This window comes from Armigeres subalbatus, chromosome 1 (genome assembly GCF_024139115.2).
Source record: "Armigeres subalbatus isolate Guangzhou_Male chromosome 1, GZ_Asu_2, whole genome shotgun sequence".
In the NCBI taxonomy this organism is placed as follows: Eukaryota; Metazoa; Arthropoda; class Insecta; order Diptera; family Culicidae; genus Armigeres; species Armigeres subalbatus.
This window is the reverse complement of record NC_085139.1, coordinates 142,860,523-142,880,001: the sequence shown is the minus strand read 5'-3', so window position 1 is coordinate 142,880,001 and position 19,479 is coordinate 142,860,523. Positions and strand designations below refer to the sequence as shown.

The following is a 19,479-nucleotide window of genomic DNA, read 5'->3' as shown; positions in this document are numbered from 1 at the left end:
ATCGCAAATTCTATTTGTGGGTGAAAAATTAAAAAAAATTTCAATGGAACTGACTTTTCTGAATGGTCCTGTGACGTAATCAGGGACAGAAAAAGTCACTTCAACTACACTCAAACAGTTGACATCCAACGCGTGATCAATTAGCCAGTCCTTTATGCAACGTACACACCAGTCAAGCAGTTTGACGAACATTGACTCCGTCCCAAGAAAACGCTTCGGTTGCTGCTTTGTTTGAACGTGTGTGAAGTTGTTCGAACAACCATTTGACAGCTTGCGGCTCGGTTGGAAAAAAAAAATAAAATGGTTTGATTTTGGTTTGAGTTGTCGGGGGTGGAGTCAAGTTTCGCCGAACATGTTTGAGCATTTGTAGTGAAGTTGCACAAACCCTCATATATTTTTTGATGGTTGGTGCTCAAGTTGGAGCTTCGGTCGTTCGTGTGTGATATTGTTGGTCGAATAAATTGATTGTTCGTGCTGGTGTTGGTAAAACTTGATGGATGTTTGAATAAACGAGAGGTGGAGTCAATGTTGGTCAAACTGCTTGACCGTGTGTACGTTCCATTACAAATTTGAATGTGCGAATGAATAGGACGGCATGTGCATGTTCAACAGCAAGCGTCGACACTCGGTGTCAACATTGTTATACATGTAAACGGGCCAATATGTTCTTTTGTGGAGAAGTATGCTCTTTTGCGGGAGAATGGGACTACCCACAAAAGGAGTAAAATTTGATGCATAAAAGGCATAAGTTTAACACATTTTTCCTAAAATACGTAGGGGTAATGACGGCTTTGACTGGTTTTGTTCTATTATTGGCAGGGGGGTTTTTTATAACTGATTTTGCTCAAATTTGGCCCAAACATTCTTTGCATATCGAAGAATATTGTGGCCAAATTTCATAAAATTCGGTCGACAAAAACCCCCCTGCCAATAATAGAACAAAACCTGCCAAAGCCGTCTGTTCCCCTATTTGCAAAGATATCGAAATAATTGGTGGAATTAAATGGAGAGGACTTAACTCGTCTTAGACGGTTAAATGCATTCCACTAAAAAAGCTTAACATATTTTTTCTGACATTTTTCCTATTTTTAAGCATAAAAGTTAATCATTTGTGAAAAAACATAGTCAAAATTGTGCATAATATTTATTCCTTTTTGTGTGAAGCCCCATTCTCCCACGAAAGAGCGTACTTTGAAGTCATATTTGAATACTTTATATTCAAAGAGCATACTTTAAAGTCTTTTATGTGCATGTACACTTTTATAGCAGTGTATAGACTTTAGATTTTTATTTAACTTTAATTTACCTTTTAGTTGGTTCAGTCGGGCTATGATTCTATCCTCGTCGCCAGTATGTGGTAATTGTACAACTATTAAATAATTACAGGCAGACTTCTTGAAAAGTTTTATATATCCATAACTTAGGATAACTTGGTACAATCTATAGAAACGTCTTTACTTGACAGCCCGAATCTTCAAACTGAACTACTACCACACCTAGCAACAGAAAAGTGAACCAATGTAATCGGCAGACACACACTACACTACATTCACCTTTAAACTTACCCTCCTGAAAAGCCTAGCTAAGTACGTAGCCAGCGAATTCTAGAGCATCTGAAGAGAGCGAAGAGCGAATTCTAGAGCATCTGAGCCGGCTTTTCAGTTTTCTGATGTAGTATGATTAAAAGCAACAAACAATTATTTGATCGGCGAAGGACCGTGTGGCATTGAAGGTTTGGCAAGGCTAAGGAGGGAGATGCACGCACGAAACGTAAATACAAATTTCTTAATCAACCCAAATATTGTTAACTGTTTTTTTTCTACAATTAAATTTGAAAACTATTGATTCTGTCGCGTCCCACCTTAAGTAAGCGGCGATTGCCACACCACTTGTCCCCACCTCAGGCTTTCTTGAGTATTTTTAGTGCATGCAGAAATAAGTTGAAACAAATTATTTGGCGCGACAAAGCTCTTTATTTGTGCAACTTTATTTGTAAGTTAAAACTATTGTTTTCGGTTATTTTTTTCTTTAAGTTTACTGTATCGTTTCACAATGAGAATAGCAGCGAGGAACGAAAAAACATAGAACGCAATGTAGCACTGGTAAGTATTTTCACGAGTAAAAGAAAAATAATTGATGTCTTTCATACGGTAACTCTATGCCTATTCATACTAGACGAATGTCGGTTTACTTGGTAATTAACCTTAATGAAAGGTTGTGATCAATGTTAAACTATATATACATATTATAATGAATTAATTTGAGTTTATTTTCTTACTATCTTATGTTGTTTCAATAAAAGTAGCTTGAATATGATACTGAAATTTTCAATTAGTCATTAAACGTCTGAGCTTTTTGCATTTAATTTTTGATTAATATTTATCTCTATTAGAAACTTGGCAATGAAATCTCTAACTTAAACAATAAGCTGTATAATTTTGAAAATTCGTAGTGACACAAATAGCTGAAAATCGATAGATTTATAATTAAAAGCTATGCGACTCAAACTGCAACAAATTTTCAAATACACAGCACGTTTATACGTTTGACTACAGCAAGAAAAATAAACCATTACATAAGGATACATGAATTAACGATGGAATGGCAATGAAGGCTGAACCAGCCAGCCTTATAGGGTGACATCTCCGAAATCTTGTAACCATTTTTCATACGCTGCCAAGCTGTTAGAAGCCACCGATCTGCGGATCCGTTTCAATGAATTGTGGAAGTCATTCTCACGTATACTGCGCAGTTTCGTTGGGTCCATGTTTTTAACTTCCTCTACGTTGAGCTCTAGAAAACAATAAAGATAAAAAAGATTACAAATTATTGTCGATACTTTTTTTTGAATAGCTGGAGTTGTCAAGACAAAAAAGTTTATACTGACTTCTTCTAAAGCACGCACTTCCGGAGATGATGAGTTACCATGAGCACCAATCCGGAAATGATGAATTATATTCTCGGTCCAGTCTTATGATGTTTTCGGGTGGAAAACATCCTCGACTCCTTGAACATAGGAGTGTTATGCGATTGATCGAGATAAGGCTAAAGCGTTGATGCTGCCTTCTTTTGAAGCACGCGTTTTGGCGCATATTGACCATTTGCTTTGGGGGCGCATATTGACCATTTTTCTTATATTTTTGCCTTTCTCGTACAACGAAATTGTACCGAAAGGCTATCATTTCACTCCGAAAACGAACTATTTATAGGAGCCTTGAGGCTCGACAAACTGAGCACATGTCTGTCTGTCCGTGTGTATGTGTGTGCACAAAAGCTATAAAAAAACATTAGACAACTTTTCGTATAGTAATCCTTAACCGATTTTCTCGCAACAAGTTTTATTCGACAAGGGACAAAGCCTTGTTGATCACTATTGAATTTGATAACGTTGATTTTGATTACGTTTAAAATTTATTAAGAAAATGGTACATCGGACCATATAAACCCCATATAAGGTTGGTGTCTTAACTAAATGCGAGAAAGGCACCACCAACTCTAGGTGGATTAATCTAGTTTTTTTTTTTTAAATGGACATCACGAGTAAAATTATGATGTTTTAGAAAAAGTTATTTTCACCCTTATTGATTCTCCTAGTTTTTTTTTTGTTTAAATAAATATATATATATATGTCTTACCTCTAATTGGTTCTAATGCAGCATCCTTCGCAAGTGCTGTCAAATCCGACCCAGAGTATCCTTCTGTCAATTCTGCAAGGTGTTTCATATCAGCATCACCCAGGGGGCTTCCTTGCTTTTCCAACAATTTCCTAAGCAATATTTCTCGTGTACTTAAATCTGGAAGGGTAACATACACTCGTTTGGGAAACCGTCGTAAGGCAGCTTCGTCAAGTTCTTGCGGGCGGTTCGTCGCTGCCATTACAACAATTTTATCAGATTCTGAATTTGCTGGAAGGCCGTCAAATTGGACTAAAAATTCAGTCTTCAACCGACGAGTAGCCTCATGTTCTCCACTGCTGCGTTCGGAAAGCAAAGAATCAACTTCGTCAATAAATATGATAGACGGTTGCATTTCTCTAGCCACTGCGAACAAGGCTCTGACAAGTTTTTCCCCGTCCCCTACATATTTGCTAGTTAACGTGGCTGCCGATATACTGAAGAAGGTTGCAGAGCACTCCGTGGCAACGGCCCGTGCGAGTAGAGTCTTACCGTTACCAGGAGGGCCAAAAAGCAGTAAACCTTTAGCAGGTGTTCGTAAACCGGTAAAAAGTTCCGGTCGCACAGATGGTAAAATGACCATCTCTTGTAGCGCCTGTTTCGCCACCTCTTGGCCAGCAATATCTTGCCACTCTACCCTAGCACCACCTTCGACAATTTCATCCATGATTATTTGAACTAATTTTGGTTCTACTCCCTTCACGTTGATTTGCTGTTGTTGAGTGGATGGATTATTGGAAGGCGTTCTCGAACGAGGAGGAGTGTCCTTGCCACCGCTTCGGCCGTAACCATTGCTTGGTTTTCGTATTGGTGAATTACCAGGTACCTAAAATAAATAGGAGATATGAAATAATCAGTAACTTTTCAAGATAATAGTGAATATTTACAATAAAGATTACACTAAAAACCAAATACTTTGTCAATGTTATTCAGAAGTACGCTTTCTAGGGCTGTGCACAATGGAGGTTTATCGATATCGACGATATTCATTTGGTGATATATCGGTATCGGCGATATATCGGGTTTGAAAATATCGGATATCGGATCGATATCCGATAAAATAAAAAAAATACAGTTTTTACCCGAGTTTGTCTACTATCGATTTTATCACGTTTCTAACTCTAATTTGTCACTCCAAAACCATTTGAAAATTTTAGTCGCTCTTATTCATCTTGGTAAAACACCGCAAACGACAATAATTATCATGAAATAACTTTCATCGCCTGTGGTTTATTATGAATGATTTTAGATTTCCTGTCGAGGGTTTTGTAAGCTTTATCGTTCATGCGTTTTGCCTTTCGTCTTAGTGGGTACTGATGCGCCCAATTTCTCAACACCAGACACAATGGACATCCAAAAAATGTGATTGGCTTGCTTCATATGTTTTAAAGGATGTAGTCAGTGAGCCAGTGTGTGTAGTTGATTTAATTGGGCATCATCATTACATCGATTACAAAAATTTATCGATATCGGCGATATCTGAGTTCAATGATATCGGATATCGTATCGATAAATTTCATCCGATAATATCGATATTATCGATTTTATCGATATTTGCACAGCCCTAACGCTTTCTACATGCAGAATAATCATAAAAAGCCCCCGAAAAAAAACTAATCAATGCATATTAATTTTGTCTTTGTCTTCATCAGTATCCGCTAAGCTGCGGTGGACGACGGAGCTCCTTCGTAGCTTAGTAGGGAAAGCACCTGTCTAGCGTACTGGGGTCGTGGGATCAAAGCCCACCGAAGAGGCGATTACCGTGCACGCACCTAACTTTGCGCATTTTGCGGTTATTTTTGTTATAGAATGCATTTAAATTGAAATTCGAAATATAATTACAACTGGTCAGCACATACATGTTATTATAACAGTGCATTCATTTTGCCGCTGCCAAATGACACATTTTTCCATTTTATTAGTTGAAATTTGTACTGAAAACAGTGAAAATAACCAAAATGACGTGTTCTTAGCACAAATGGCTAGTGACGGTCTCAGGGGGGTAATATGCGGTGCATCGCGCCTCCTTTGCATGTAGTATGAAGCAAATGTAAATAAACAATCCCACAATTTTTTCGTTAGTCAGCAGTAGTGTAGGTTAACCAATATCCTACAAGATTCCAGTTCGAAAAATGTTACACTTGCCAAACGGGGTGGCCCAGGGTGGCCCGCCTTTCCCAAGCGGCGAGGCCCGGATAATACATCTTAGGTAGGCTTGATTTGTTCGTGGATGACAGGCTTACTCCCCCCCTGGACGGTCTACCCGAAAAACTGTATTTTTTGTAAATTTTTACATTCGGTGACAACGATTACACATGGATACAATAATTATAATATTATTAAAGCCATCTCAAGAGAATTTGGTTTGTTATTTATATTTTTCTTTGAAATATATTATGCGCAATGTTAGGAACCATTTTTCAACACAGTGTACTCAATTTTGCGCACAACTCGTATTTCTTTGATTAGGAATGGGCGTTTTTCGGAAAAATATCGATACCGCCGAATCGATGTTTTTATTGTCGAAAAATCGATGCCGAAAAATATCGGCGTCGAAACATCGATATTCCGATATATCGATACGCCCGAAAAATTAAAAGCACGAGCAAAAAAAAAAAACAGGGTTAGTTTAGATTTTTCATTTCAGGTCATCGAATCGCACATCAAAGTTTCGCTGTTTCGCAGTTTTTAACAGATTGTGCCTAATGTGCTATATTTTTGGAATTCAAAAAATCGAAATCCGATATCCGCTAGAAAAAATCGATACAGTCAAATATCGAACTTAAAAAAATCGATACGAAATATCGATTAATCGGAGCGAAAATATCGATTCCCGATATATCGTATCGGTATCGCCCATTCCTATCTTTGATATTTTCAACATTTTTGATATACCGTGCTGTGCCCTTATTCCAATCAGCGCCTAATTCCGTTCACGCAAGACAAGATGATAAATAATAAAGAGTTTTTGTATAAAAACAACAGAAAAATATCCTTGTACTTTTCTATGGTTATGTATGCATGAAATAACATGAAAACCAGCGTCATTTTTAGCGATTAATAGTGACAATTTAAACAAAATTTGTTGGTCGTCACTACGAGCGCCATTTTGACTGTTTTCATTAACCCACTTGCTAAGAACGTCTGTCATAATATTTAAGCATTTTTAAGTGAAAATTTGCCCTGGATTTCAAACACAGCAGCATAACAAGACAAAACAGGTAACATTATAGCGTATTACCAAATTGTTGCCTGTATTTTCTCGATAGAAAATGCTAAAAGTAAAAAATATCTTGACCGGAATAAGGGTACATCTAAATCTACTCGTTCCTTATTCCGTTCATTGGGTTTGGAGGATGGATTCCGAAAATTCCGTGTTTGAGAATATAATCTAATGAGCAAGAAAAGGTACATCGTACATGAAGCCATATGAATGGTGAACATTTGAAATTCTGTCTCGCAAGCAGGCAGACCAAAAGGAATTCCGTTAACGACTCTACTTAAAAAAAATATGGGACCTTTTTCAACTCGTGCCGGGAAAATACAGTTTTTCAGTTAATGATTCAATGATGATTTATAAAGTGAGTGCTGGACAATGATAAGAAAGGATTTCCGGAGAATACGGACAGCTTTCAACAGCACAATCCATAATTCCGACGTTCTTGTTTAAAAGCTTTATCCGGAAATTTCTTGGCGAATTTCTATAAAAAAAAAACTCTGCCCTCTCAGAGCTGCAAATAAAGTTATGTTTTACCGAAATCCGTGAATACTTTGTAGAAGTAGGGTTGTCCGTGAATCGGAATTTTAAAGAATATTCAATTTTAACGAAACAGTAGTACGAACAATTCTAAACAAACAGAGATATTGTTTTGGAAGGTTCAGGTCAGAATTAAATGCCTAGTATCCAGGTTTTGTCAAAATTACGTTGAGGATAAGGTGTAAAACTCCGATAAGGAATCGTATCTGCCCTTTTCTGTGGTACCTAATGCAACTGGGCAGCTAGCATCAATGTTCATGTTGAATACATCTCGAATGGTAAGTGAAACATACGAAAAACAGTCAACTTGGCTATACTAAGGAAATATCATTCACTGTAATTTAAATTTGAAAGGAAATTACATTTTAAGCTTTTTATTTGCAATATTATAATAAATGAAAAGATGGATTTGTGAAAAAAATGATGCCTGGAATTAGCATCTCCAAGAAATCAAATGTTTTTTTGGGTGATTAGAATTAGGAACACGAATGAACGGAATTAGGAACAATGCTATTTCAGTTGATTGGAATTACGACAACATAATTGGTCAATTTTGTTTTCACTAACGGAGCCTAAGTCTATGAATGCATCCCAACATATTTTATTTTCAATTTTATATAGAAAATGACACTATGTAGCGAATTTGCTGCTTCAAAATACTAAACAGCTATTTTTTAGAGCAGTGGTCCCCAGCATGCCTACTATCAAGGGCCGTACAGAATTTTTGAGCTGCCGAAGCGGGCCGCAGTATATTTGCAAGATTTGTTTTTCAGTTCATATTGCATATTACAGAATATTGTATAGGTATTTGGACAAAATATTTTAAACCCGTGATTTTTTTTTTCAAATCAAATATGTACTTGTAAGGACATTTAATTCTACAGATTTAATCGCCATAGCTGGCTTTTGGTACATAGTACCGTTTTTCGGGGTTCTGAGAAAAATTCTATTGGAATTCTGAGCAGCATCTGTTCGAGATTCTAAGAAAAAATCGTTCACAACATTCCTTATGAGATTCTGAAAAAAAAATCGTTCGGGAATCTGAACAAAATTCGACCAGAATTTTAAACAGAATCCGTTTGGAATTCTAAAAAGAATCCATTCGCGAGTCTGAACAGAATTTTAATCGATATTCGGGACAGAAATCTTTCGGAATTTGTTTGAAATTTCGAATAGAGCCCGTTTAGCATTCTGTTTGAGATTCTGAACAGAATCCGATTGAAGGAAGGCTCTGAACAGAATCTGCTTGCGAGTGTGAGTGCTGAGTGTGATTCTTTTGTTTTGTATTTTTCTCTGCTCCTCTTCGCCTATAGAGCTTGCTGACGTTTAGTCATCTTTCTCTTGCACGCGCACAGAATAAATGGGTTTTGTTTTCATCGGGAAACGCTTCCGAAGCGTTTCCCGATGAAAACAAATCCTATCCTCCGCATGCGCTTGAAAGAGAAGGATGAGTAAACGTCAGCAAGCTCTATGACGGTGCCTTTCAGTCAGAACGACAAAGCATTGTCTTTCATTGTCTCTGTCATTGTCTTTCAAGTGATAGTATTCACCCAGTTTTCCGCGAGCGGTAATGGCCGTCAGCTTGCCTGCGGGTCAGTCTCTGATTTGACGTTTGTGGAGGTCAACTGCACCCACCACTCCGAGCATTCTGACTAAAGTGGTATATAAGAAGGTGCTGATTCAGTGAATTCAAGCCTTCTTATATACCACATTGATCAAAATGCTCGAATGGTGGGTGCAGTTGACCTCCAGAAACGTCAAATCAGAGACTAACCCGCAGGCACGGTGGCGGCCATTACCGTTCGCGGAAAACTGGATAGGGCCGTCGCATTCACACATCAGCGAGTGAACTGAATAGACTGTCAGTGCGGGCTGCGTGTGCAATGATAAGAGAGGTCTTTTGTTTACTTTATCTTTGATTGTTGCTGCTAACCATTTTCAGTTTTCACTGCTAGGAAGTGAGTGTGAAGAGGGAATGGTAAATATCAATATCCAACAAATTTCAGTCACTGAGATTGAGAATTCGCACCACTGCACCGAAGTATATTTGCTGTCGGCCTACACATCATCCATGTATGAAGTTATGCATTTTATGAATCAAATGAATCATAATGATAATAACTATTCACGAAGTAGAAATCGTGCTTCAACAACATATTGATGTGAAGTTGACAGGTTCCCGACTCAACAAACATTGAAGGTCAGTAATTCGCTTCTTTGACCAAAAATAGTCATTTTCAGCTGAAAAACTAGCCTATTCAGCTAAAATTGTTTGTTGGGGAGTACACCGAGATATTGGGAATGATAAAATGTTTTTGCTGTCATATAAAGCTTATCAATGGGCCACATTAAGTGTATTCTCGGAAAACCTTCGCGGGCCGCAGGAAAAGGCTTGGAGGGCCGCATGCGGCCCGCGGGCCGCGCTTTGGGGATCACTGTTTTAGAGCTTTTAGACATAGCGCATTGTCTTAGGTGAACGGAATAAGGGCACAGCACGGTACCTCATCAAAAAAGGGTTTGCGCAAAAAAGAACTTTTGTTAGCTGTGGTCAATGTAATTAAATAAGGCTGTACATACACCAACAGACGAGAAAACATACTAAGTATGTCGAATCATAAGAAAATAATGCCGGGCATCCTCATTGTCTCAAATATGCCCATATATGCCTGCAAATGGAATGAACATGATTTGTAATAGTAGTATTAGATGAAAAAATAAAATTTGGATGAAAAAATTTATGATAGACGCTTGCTCCGTGTTACAAATTTTCCAAGTTATGTGCGCAAAGTTAGGCATATAATAAGGGGTCTCCTTTGAAGTTCAATTTATTATTTATTTCCAATTTTTGTACCAAATTTAGTTCTTAAACAATAATATGATAATAATACTACAGCATGGAAACTGTTTCAGGCGGATAGCTGCTTTCTGTAAGTTGTACGAGTTGATTAAATTTTGCATTTCCTTAACTGCGCAAAGTATGGTGCGTGCACGGTACCCTCCAATGCCTTTTCCGAACTAAATCTATCACATGTTGTACATATGCATAGATTTCTGCATAACTCGAGAACTAATCAGAGAATAAATCAATTTTAGGCGAAACGAAGTTCGTCGGGTCTGCTAGTAATAAATAAAATTATTAATGAAACAAAAACACCGAAACAGCATATTATCAAAAGAAAATCAAAATAGTCAAAGAATTAAATCATCGACATTTGCAAAGGGTCTGTACACATATCACACAAGCCCTTATGAGGCAGGAGGGTTTGTCGTTTTCTTACGCATCATTATAAATAATAAATCTTTTGCGTGGAAGAAATCTTACAAGCCCTTATGAGGCAGGAGGGTTTGTCGTTTTCTTACGCATCATTATAAATAATAAATCTTTTGCGTGGAATACGTGTACGACCCCAAATGCACTACCAATATGCTCACATTCAGGTAACAAAACGTACCGAAAATTGTCGTCGAATAGCGGGCGGTGTTGCTGCTGGTTTTGGTACAATTTTCGGCATGCCACTTGTTCCACCGCCAGACCCATTTCCTCCTATGAAACCACCGCTCAAGCCAGCACCACTTGTACCAGTCGGGGTAGTTCTTGTACCACCCATGCTGCGTGGCAATGTTTGGGATTTGTTCATCACACCGAGATTGCCCGGACGTTTGTAGCCGACTGTTAATTTTTTTCCGGATGCTGAAAAGAGAAATATGAGTATGGTTTAATTTAGGTATGATAAAAGTTTGATTAGGTATGATACGAAGATTATTTGTACAAGATCAAATCCTGAGTGTCGAAGAAAATAGCAAAAGCTTGAGTAGATTGACCACATCTGACCACCAATTATGGCATCGGATACGGCCGGCCCGTTTTTAAAGTCATCGAGGAAACGAAAGGAATTCATTAGTAGAGGAGCAAACCAAGTTCGCCGACTAAGGTGAGTGGTCTGAAAGTCCACCTAAAAGTGCGAAATTTCTCTGGACCCTGAAAACTGTACGTTGCAGATATTTTTTGTCTGGTACCTGAACCTCCTATGGAGCCGTGGTGCTCATCGACCAGGAGTTACCAAAACGCTAAGGATCTGTAATCCACAACCCATGAACAAAGTCTTTAAGTATCAGAATGCGTTGCAGTTATCGAACGTTGCAGTTGAACGGCAACTGTACACCCAATATTTTTTTTACACGGTTGGTATTCTTCAATTTCCCGGTTAACCTGATTCTCCACATCTTTTTAAATACCACCTGAATTTTCTTTGATTTTTTGTGAATTTTTTCATGGGGTTAACTCATAGTTTCATCAACGCTAAAGGTCGTAATTAACTAAAACTCACCCGTGTAAAAAAAGAACCGGGTGTACTAAGATTTCTCAAACCTTTTTCTAAAATGTGCAAATTACACAAGATTCTCAAGAAATTTTCTGGGCATCGTGGATTTTATATTGCTCACGATGAGATTTTCAAAAGTTGCAAAAGTATCATGAAAGACGATTAGTATTCATACTTTCGAAATGATGTTGTCTAAGGAGATTGCAAAAGTATGACTTAGATTCTGACAAAGATTTATCAACCAAATTCAAAGTAATCGTTAGAATGTTTTTTCAAGGTGAAATTAGTTAAAAATAGATTGTGTTATTTGATGGAAAATAAATCGATGGAGTTTAAAATTCTAAATGACCACCGTAGAAACTAAAAAAAAGTTCTGATTGAAGATTCTTTGTATGAAGATGATTTTCCTTGTATGTAGTTCGAAAAAGCTTTAAAGCTGTAACAGGGCTGGTAGCAATGGATGCTGTTCAAAATAGTGACAAAATTATGACGAAAAAAGTGACTAAATAGCGACTTTCAGTTACAGAAAAAGTAACCAAATAGTGGCGTTTTCATGTAGTATAGTACAAGTTGCATAAGTATTGTAGCGGTGTTTTTTTTTAAATCCTTATCTAGCATGTAATCAAAAACATGTACAGGGGTTAGACAAAAAGGTTGAGATAGGTAAAATTATGTCGAAATTCAAATCATCATAACTTTGCGTAGAATAATCCGATTTTGATAAAATCAGGGCCATCAGAACCAGACGCTTTTCTAGTATACTGCCCCCTTGCAAAACCTAAGGTTGGTCCTTGGCCACCGTAGATGTTCCGGGTTTTCCGAAGGTATGTTCAAGATGCATTTTTTCCACTGCTTGTCATTTTATGTGACGTTTACTTTCGTCATATTTTATGCTCTCCCCAAAAACTAGAACTAATATGCCGGCTAATGGTGGCTGTAGATCGAGAATCCATCAAAACTACGCAGAGATATGGCCATTCCCGTAAAAACGGTTCCGAGAACATAATGAAATGATAACAGATCGGAATAATGCAAATATGGGTATCTATCTTCATGGCTTTGCAAGACGATAATTGCAGAAACATTTCCAGAATGATAGTGTCAACGGCCACCTTTATAGCAGGATCCAAGGGCCTTCCAGGAGGAACCGGTTATGGCACCGTCTGAAACTTTGCATATATGGGTGTCAAAATTCATGTTTTCCCAAGCCGATTAATATAGGATCTTTATTAAAGATACATTATGGTGACTGTAAGACTCTCTGGCTAATTTGTAACAGGTTCCGGGTGCTCTGCGAAAGTGGCATTTGTTCAGGGTGTGAGGCCAACCCCGTACCGATTTTACGAAAATGGCCATATCTTTGCGTATACCAAACGAATTTTCGATCTGCAGCCAGCATTGGTCAGCATATTAGTTCTAGTTTCCAGGAAGAGTGTAAAACATGATGGCAGTAAACGTCAGATAAAACGACAAGCCGAAGAAAAAATGCATTTTTAACATACCCTCGGAAAACCCGGAACATCTCCGGTGGCCAAGGTCCAATCTGAGGTTTTGCATGGGGACACTATACTAGCAGAGTTTCCGTGTCCGAAGGTTTCGGTTTCATCGAAATCGGATCATTCTACGCAAAGTCATGCTGATTTGAACTTCGACAAAATTTTGCCTATCTCAACCTTTTTGTCTAACCCCTGTATCTTCACTGTAACTAGGTAGACTAGTTCCCCAAAGTGGTGGTCGCGACCCCCCAGCTTGTGTAAATCTTATGGAAGGGGGTCGCGACCCCCCAACTTTGGGAAGCTATGAGGTAGAGGATGGAACTTAGCTAGAGGCCATCGACTTAGCGAAACCATCATAAGTACCACGTAGTTGGATATAGAGGAAGGTTGGATCAGCCAGAAGCTAGCATTTAAATAAAAATATAACATTTAAATAAAAAGATTTCGAACTCGACATGGCATGCCAAGGAAAATTTTAAAGCTTCTATAAATACAGGGTGGCCACTCACCCGGGAATCCGGGAAAACCGGGAAAAACACGGGAATTTTAAATCACCGGGAAAAAGCCGGGAAAACCCGGGAATTTGATCAAGTTACCGGGAATTTCTCCAAATTTATATTCTTTCAAATTTATATTGAATTTATATTCCAGAATGTTAATTAATTCTTAATTATTTATGTCAAAATATCAGATTTGCTAATAACACTTGAATTTGAAGCTGAATTTCGGAAAGTCGTAAGAACTTTGAATACTTTTTTTCTAAATTTTTATCAGCAATGCTTACTGCTTTTACAATATTCTGAGAAGATTCCTACACATTTAAATGTCGTTTAATACTGCAATATGATTCATTTTTGACATACTAAACTGTTCAAGTTTCCTATCTTTATTTCGCAATCTATTTGAAATTAAAGAAAAAGACAGTTCAGCTAAGAAGGTACGCATTAGAAAGATGTGCCAAAGGTACTGCAAAAATATAAGATCTTTCGACAGTATCGAGTACAGAACAGTAAAGGGCCCATTTTGCCTTTCTCAAACATATTATAATTTCTCGTATTATAATACTAAGTATATGGAAAGGCTATTGGACCGGTCCAAAACCGAACTTCTGATAGAAAGCTTAGAGACCCATAGTGTTGTATACCAATCGAATCAGCTTAACGAATTGAGGTAATGTCTGTGTATGTGTATGCACAAAAATGGGAGACACACTTTTTGGTATTAAGCATTATCCGATTTGCTCCCAACAAGTTGCATTCGACGCGGAACACGGCTTTGTTTTTCGCTTCCGAAGATATTGAAAAACATTGTTTTTTTACCAAGGGTTCCTTTTAGGAAATCGTTCCTTTGAAACATCGAATTTTTTTTTCATCAATTGGTGCAATGCATTCAAATGAACGCAAATATATGTGAATTGATGGAAATGGTGGGATTTATTTCCACTAACACAAATTTTCCTTCCCGAGACATCTATGAAGGTAGTATGAGTTCCTTGCATCTTCACTAGCAGATTTTGAACTAACATTCCTTCCCTTCCTTCCGTGATTGTAAGGACGTGGCCAGGTATACAACTGCTACTGTATAGGAAAAGGTACTAATCCCAAGTACCAATTTGCGACAATATACAGTAGATTGCTCAATTGAGCATTGTATAGCTACCCACGATTTGTACAATCACATATGCTATGCTATGCTATGCTATTGATGGAAATGGTGGGATTTATCCTCCTAAATTGAAGTTTTTGCCTTTCTGATGCCTTTTTTGTTTTTCAAATTATGTGCTAGAAAGGTATCACTATCGCCAAGGTGGATTAATCTATCTGGGGTTAGAAGATAGGTTTACTGAAAATAAAGTTTTGACGAGCTTAGTAGTCATATGGTCATCGCTTCTGCCTCATATGCAGGAGGTTGTGGGTTCAATTACAGGCTCGTCTCATTCCTCCTACTTTGTATTCATTCTTTATATATTTCTCATGTTCTAGTAATCGCTAGAACAGAAAATGGACTTTCATACCTTTTCCATTTCTTTTCTACACCTTCAAGTTGACTATTCTAGCAGTAACTGCTAGAATTGAAAATGAACGGAAAGCTAGTTTCCTATATCTAATTAGAATCCCATCAATTGCTTTCTCCTACCACACTGGCAACTCGTGAACCAAGACGAACCTCTGCCCGTCAACCTCACCCAAAAAATTCTATAAAATTCCGCATGAACTAGTGGCAAGTGCAGAGGAATATTCGGCTTGCAGTGGTCGAGTGAATGGATCATCAATTCTTCCCCTTCCCTAAATTTACTTGCATTCTGACGTAATAGGCGCCAGTGTGACCTAACAAATGATATCACCAGTACTTCTGCATCGAACATGAGTGCTAGTCCAATCAAAACATCTGTTGTTCACTGTGCTAGAACAGATGATCTGATAATAATGGAGTAGCAACTACGGGCAGTCAATGAAGCTCAAGGTTTATTGAAAATGAAGTCCTAGCTTGCCTTTTTACAGCAAAAGACTGTTAGAGCGAACAGGCTGTTGGTGTTGTTTGACTATTAATGCGAGAAGGTAGAGAAACCATTAGGCATATGAACATTATTTAGATAAAAATGGATAAATGATCAATAAACCATGTTGAAATATTTTTATATTTTTTCCCTATATGTGAGCTTTTCGTTATTTTCATGGAGCATGGCCACATAGGTTCTAGACTACAATCAAAATCTCAAAAGCTTTTGGACGAAGCAGCATTTAGAACTTAAAGTCTTTTGCAGCAGTCTGTTAGAATGTTAGAACGCAATGCTAATAATAAAATATTATATTATTTCCCCCGCGTTGTCGTATAATGCAGCTCATGCGGTTTTCATTTTCTAAGTTATTTTTTTCGACCCTGGTACTCCTCAATTCTGTACTCTGTACACGATGTCAGCACTTTGGATTTTAACCCTTTATAAGGCAGACGAATCTGAGTAGTGTAATTTTTGATAGAAATTTAGATATTTTAACAACATCCTGCATCATGTCTCTAACAAAGCTGTTAGTAGTTTTTTTTTGGTTGGGGCGTAGAACCACTGCGTCCATTGAGTTGAACTTTTGTGGTAGGTGGGATGTTAGTAGTTAGTTAGTATAATATAATAACATATGTTGCCGGGAAACTAACATCAGATTTTGTTATTCTTTTTTTTATTAAAGAGGCTTGCAGCCCTATGCTGGCTGTTATTCATATAATAATGGTAAAATTAGCTATTCCTTTGATATTTCTTTCTACCCGGGATATATATGGTCACTCCGGTACTTAGAGATGTCGCAAATTAATCGATTACTTTGATTAATCGATTCAACGTTGTGATAATCGATTAATTTTGAATCGATTACTACCAAATGATTAATCGATTCAATAATCGAGAAGAATCGAGAGTAATCGATTGATCTGGATTTAACAACATCTTTAGGATGTCGCAAATTAAAAGATTACTTCGATTAATCGATTAATCGCTGTGATAATCGATAAATTTTGAATCGACTACTACCCAACGATTAATCGATTTAATACTCGATAAGACGAGAGTAATCGATTAATTACTAATCGATTATTCAGGATTTTACGACATCTCTAGGTACGACTTCCATGATCTCATAGACGTGTGCAGCGGTTCATTAAATTCACTCACCCGATGGATTTTGACATTTGAGCGGGTCGTCTTCTCGAACAAAAGTTCATTTTGCGTTCAATTTGACAGTGTTTAGAGATGTCGTAAAATCTCGATTAATCGATTACTCTCTTCTTGACGATTATTGAATCGATTCATCGTTGAGTAGTAATCGATTCAAAATTAATCGATTATCGCAACGATGAATCGATTAATCGGAGTAATTGACAACTAAGAGTTGTCGTAAATGCCCGATTAATAGATTAGTAACTAGTCGAATAATCTTGATTCTTGTCGATTATTGAATCTATTAATCGATGGGAAGTAATCGATTCAAAATTAATCGATTATCACAACGATTAATCGAAGTATTCGATTGATTTGCGACATCTCTAACAGTGTTTAGTGTTGCTACTGTTAACCAATAAACACTGCTAATCATTCACTTACATTCATAACGTTATTTGCTTTGTTAGTAAATCAGAGACATGAGACAGATAAACATTTCCATATTAGCTTAGAATCATAGGGACACAGAGAAACAGACGTTTCACTTAGAACAAAATGCAATCAAAATCATCGTCACGGATACATTGCCGCCCAATACTAAAATCACTGTGTGTGGCCAAGCGGCAACCAGATGGCGGTAGTGCGCAAACGTCAAACACAAGCAAAATCGATGGAAGCGCCATCGGTGGCCGATTGACCACCTACAAAAAAATAAATCAACCGTTAAAAAGGTGAACGATGTAACATGTGTTGAGTGAGACGTCTGTTTCTCTGTGATAGGGACATAACTGCTTTGATCGATTTCTCTTTTTCGATGTTTTATTATTGTAGCGACTCGCTGTAGTTTGCTGAAAATTCGATTGTTTTGTGTAATAAAGGACGACTGCATCTTGCTATTAAAGCATCAATCACGGCTGCAGCTTTTGAAACAGTTGAGTTTCGAAATTATTAGTTGAGAAACGAAATATAATATCCTATGATTCTAAGTGCGAGATTTGTTAGTCTTCAATTTTCATGTATATGGTAACATACTAAGTTTATTCACAGTTATATTAATTATGTATATGCTTAGTGTTAATTATGTATATCTTACCGTCTGCATGAAGGGACACGTGTTTGTTTTTCGAGGTAGTTGATATAGGGTTCTCATTCAGCATCATCAACCGATTTTCCTGTTGCCTTGTTCGGGACTTGCTAACTGCCGATGGAGCTTTGAATTGTGCATGTTTATGATGTGTTTCATCTTTCGTAACGGTGATAGGAGTCGTCACATGATTATGATACGAAGGATGAGGATTGACGCTCACAGTAAACGTGTTGGACCGTTTCAGTTTGTGCGCTTCGCTAATCTCTAAATTGTTAGCTTCTAGCATGCATTCTAAGATAAAACAGGGTAATGAAAAAACACAAACAAAAAAATGAGTATAATTATAAAAAAAATAAATATTAGGAAAAACATATATGGGGTGAACAAAAAACATAAACTAATTCATACAATTAAATAAAAAATAACTATAAAAATTAATTCCTTGAATTGAAAAGACGCTATTTGGGCGTAGAGATGTCGTGAAATCCCGATTAATCGATTAATTTGCGACATATCTACATAGATGGGCGTTGAGACATGAACGTTATTTTACCTTTAAGGCTCCCCCAGACGTAAGCGATTCCATCGCCGCTGACAATGTTCCGTTGGGTCGCTGCAGACAATGTTCCTTTTACGCTTCCATACCAACGGCGACAGAATCGCAGTCGCCAAGCGATAGAACCGCGTAGCAATTGTCGCGTCGCGTGTATATGGGTGGAGAACCTTTAAACTATTCAAGACATTGTCTCAAATATCCTTAAGGAATCTATCAGAAGTGTGATTTTTAAAGATTTCGGAAACTTAAAAACAAAATTTCACAGCTTGTTTTTTGCGTCCCTTCATCTGCTAAAAGAAGTCAACCGAAATCTAACCTGGCAACAGGTTAAAGCGATAGCCGGGCAACGCTCAGGATGGAGATCTTTCAAGTCGGCCCTTTGTACCACCGGAGGTGTACCAGGACCCATAAGTAAGTAAGTAAGTTCATCTGCTTTCTGCCTAATGACAGTACACTCAAAATAGTCTGAACGTTGTTTCTACCTGATTTTCAGGTACATTTAACGTGTACCAGTGGTGTAATTTATCGACCGCACTTGTTGAGTGTGATTCTTTTGTTTTGTATTTTTCTCTGCTTCTCTCTGCATATAATGATGCCTTTCAGTCAGAAAGACAAAACAGGAATAAACTAGAATATGGTTTGCTAACAGTGGGATGGAGCCGATGATCATTCGGCACAAATTTTCTTTTTTTGTCTTTATTTGAGAGGTTTTCAGCCCTTGGCTGACTCAGCTCTTAAACAAATTTCCTGTCTTTTTCTTTCAAGTGATAATTTTCACCATGCAATTAAATGAAGCCCTCTCTTCTGCGCAACAGTGAGTGAAGTGAATGGAATGTTACTGCGGGCTGCGTGTGCGCTAAGAAAAGAGGTCTTACTTTATCCATGATTGTTGCTGCTAACAATTTTCAGTTTTCATTGCTAGGAAGTGAGTGTGAGGC

General features: G+C 37.6%; 1 protein-coding gene across 12 annotated transcripts in view; it reads right to left on the bottom strand.

The window, feature by feature from the left end:
• Positions 1-1,950: 1,950 nt before the first annotated feature.
• Positions 1,951-19,479, bottom strand: part of LOC134205195 (spastin) — a 67,567-nt gene continuing 50,038 nt past the window's right edge. For 11 of the 12 annotated variants that reach the window (XM_062680220.1, XM_062680219.1, XM_062680222.1 and 8 more), the window contains 4 exons: positions 17,992-18,276; positions 10,884-11,122; positions 3,636-4,500; positions 1,951-2,793 (listed from right to left, as the gene is read on the bottom strand). In XM_062680220.1, coding sequence (XP_062536204.1) covers positions 2,630-2,793; positions 3,636-4,500; positions 10,884-11,122; positions 17,992-18,276 — 1,553 coding nt within the window. In that variant the 3' untranslated portion in view covers positions 1,951-2,629. The remainder of the gene's footprint in view (positions 2,794-3,635; positions 4,501-10,883; positions 11,123-17,991; positions 18,277-19,479) is intronic. The other variant, XM_062680225.1, reaches the window with a different exon arrangement.